Below are 3,277 nucleotides of genomic sequence, written 5' to 3'. Positions count from 1 at the left end.
AAACATTTATACATTTAAACATTTAAACATTTAAACATTTAAACATTTAAACATTTAAACATTTAAACATTTAAACATTTAAACATTCAAACATTTCTAACCTCAACATTCATGCAAACTTTTATTTTTTATAATCCGCCAATAATAAGAAAGCCGCTTTATAATTTTTTAATCTTGCCAATGGATTCTCATAGTTGTTGAATCACAATTATGCATGTTTTCTTATCGTTTTTGATAATACTATTACTCCTAATCGCTAATAATATTCGATTTAAGTTGATTGATCCTTTGACTAGGTCTAACCTTCTTTCCATTTTATGATTCTATTAAAATTCATTGGTTCGTTCCAAGATATTTGATGGTACTAAAGTACCACGTGACAACATTTAAACATTTAAACATTTGAACATTTAAACAATTACACATTTAAACATTTGAACATTTAAACATTACACATTTAAACATTTGAACATTTAAACATTTAAACATTTAAACATTCAAACATTTAAACATTTAAACATTTAACATTTAAACATTTAAACATTTAAACATTTAAACATTTAAACATTTAAACATTAAACATTTAAACATTTAAACATTTAAACATTTAAACATTTAAACATTTAAACATTTAAACATTTAACATTTAACATTTAAACATTTAAACATTTAAACATTTAAACATTAAACATTTAAACATTTAAACATTTAAACATTTAAACATTTAAACATTAAACATTTAAACATTTAAACATTTAAACATTTAAACATTTAAACATTTAAACATTTAAACATTTAAAATTTAAACATTTAAACATTTAAACATTTACACATTTAAACATTTGAACATTTAAACATTTAAACATTTAACATTTAAACATTAAAACATTTAAACATTCAAACATTTAAACATTAAACATTTAAACATTGTATATATGACGACATGCAATTAAAAAGGAACATACCTGTCAAATTTCATGGAAATCTATTACCGCGTTTCGCCGTAAATGCGCAACATATAAACATTAAAACATTAAACATTTAAACATTTAAACATTTAAACATTTAAACATTTAAACATTGAACATTTTAAACATTTAAACATTAAACATTTAAACATTTAAACATTTAAACATTTAAACATTTAAACATTTAAACATTTAAACATTTAAACATTTAAACATTTAAACATTTAAACATTTAAACATTTAAACATTTAAACATTTAACATTTAAACATTTAAACATTAAACATTTAAACATTTGAACATTTAAACATTTAAACATTTAAACATTTAAACATTTAAACATTAAAACATTAAACATTTAAACATTTAAACATTCAAACATTTAAACTTTAAACATTTAACATTTAAACATTTAAACATTTAAACATTTAAACATTTAAACATTTAAACATTTAACATTTAAACATTTAAACATTTAAACATTTAACATTTAAACATTTAAACATTTAAACATTTAACATTTAAACATTTAAACATTTAAACATTTAAACATTTAAACATTTAAACATTTAAACATTTAACATTCAAACATTTAAACATTTAAACATTAAACATTTAAACATTTAAACATTTAAACATTCAAACATTCAAATATTTAAACATTTAAACATTTAACATTTAAACATTTAAAAATTTAAACATTTAAACATTCAAACATTCAAACTTTCAAACATTTAAACATTTAAACATTAAACATTTAAACATTTAAACATTTAAACATTTAAACATTTAAACATTTAAACATTCAAACATTTAAACATTTAAATAAGCAACACGCTCATGTAGGCATCATCCACAATAGAATAAATACTTGTATCTTCTTTCATTGTGAACACGAAAACAACCACAATCTCTCAAATTATTCATTGAATAATCTATTTTTCCCCTCCAATTGGATCTGTATGGATGGGACGTTTTAAATTCGATGATTACGAGATTGGAAGCGGTATATTAGATTGCAAAAACATGGAATTTGATCATCATCATCTTACGTACAAGGATTAGGTTAATGCATGTTCCGACTTACAAACAGCTTATTAATATCTATATTTCAATCACAAAATTACGCTATAATATATACAAGTAGTGTATTTATTGCCATCTCTTCCGTGGCCTACCAATAGATTTTTTCCCTGCCGGTTTATAATTCAATATCTGTAGTGGAAGCTTTTCTGCCGGCATTCTTTCCACATGGTCTTTCCACTGCTTCCGGTATTGTGCAGAATTAGATAGAATATTGTGGAATTTGATAACAATAGTAATTTTAAAAAACCAACCGACAGGTTAACTTTTGAATTATTGTTATCAATACGAAACATTGATGACCATCCTCTCAATCAGTAAATTTAATGAATAGCATTGCTTTTAATATTTCACATTTTCACATATAAATGAATAATATATATTCTTTATATTAAGAAGTATATTAACGAGTATATAGTATACTCGTATAACTATATTTTCTAGGAAAGTAATAATTTGTAGTCTCTTTTTGCAGATGAATGTTGGTACACCAATTGCAGCTGATGGCCTTATTTATGCGATTGTGATAAATAAGGATTATTGTAAATCGAACGGTAGACACCCTGTCATTGTATCGCAGCTTGAAAATTCCAGTGGAACCATCGTCCAAACCATGGCTGAGTTCATTCCACGAACTTTCTAAAAAAATTCAATTCTAGGAGCAAGATGATAATAAATTATCAAGATTCATCAGAATGAGGAATTTGAGAAATTATGTTGTTTAGATTCATATTATAATACAGTATGATTATTATTTCACATTTAAAGCGTGTTTAAATTAATTTCTCACATATTTGTCCTGTATAGTTCTCCATTATAATAAAAAATGGGTACACACACCACGGTAGCGAGAATAGAGAAATGATTGATTGAAGATTCCATTAAACACGTATTTCACTTATGTTGGAATGTAGAATTATCTGCAGCTTCCCATGAACAGTATGATTATTTATGAAATTGAGAATAGAGTTCAGATTATTCAGCTGCTAACCGCTTTTCTGTGTATAATTCTGGGCAAATGTACGCAGAAGTTTGGTGGTAAGCTTATTGATCCTCTTATTAGGAGTTATTGTTGCCAGTGTGTCCGTTCAAATTCGTGGTTGAGGTTTTTGCTTCTGCATGTGGTAAAAGCGGTTCAGCCTAATCCTGTCCTAATGCATAGCTTGTTGCCTCCAGCAAATTATTCTCTCTCATTTCTGAAATAAATGTGGACTCGTCCGTTTTTTT

At 24.6% G+C, this 3,277-nt stretch overlaps 1 protein-coding gene across 5 annotated transcripts in view; it reads left to right on the top strand.

The window, feature by feature from the left end:
• The window catches only part of LOC111054923 (trypsin-like), a 90,049-nt gene extending 87,232 nt beyond the window's left edge, over positions 1 to 2,817 (top strand). For 4 of the 5 annotated variants that reach the window (XM_039439022.1, XM_039439047.1, XM_039439019.1 and 1 more), the window contains one exon: positions 2,526 to 2,817. In XM_039439022.1, coding sequence (XP_039294956.1) covers positions 2,526 to 2,693 — 168 coding nt within the window. In that variant the 3' untranslated portion in view covers positions 2,694 to 2,817. The remainder of the gene's footprint in view (positions 1 to 2,525) is intronic. The other variant, XM_039439028.1, reaches the window with a different exon arrangement.
• Positions 2,818 to 3,277: the final 460 nt, after the last annotated feature.

The sequence above is a fragment of the Nilaparvata lugens genome, chromosome 1 (assembly GCF_014356525.2).
Source record: "Nilaparvata lugens isolate BPH chromosome 1, ASM1435652v1, whole genome shotgun sequence".
In the NCBI taxonomy this organism is placed as follows: Eukaryota; Metazoa; Arthropoda; class Insecta; order Hemiptera; family Delphacidae; genus Nilaparvata; species Nilaparvata lugens.
This window is presented reverse-complemented; position numbering and strand designations above follow the sequence as displayed.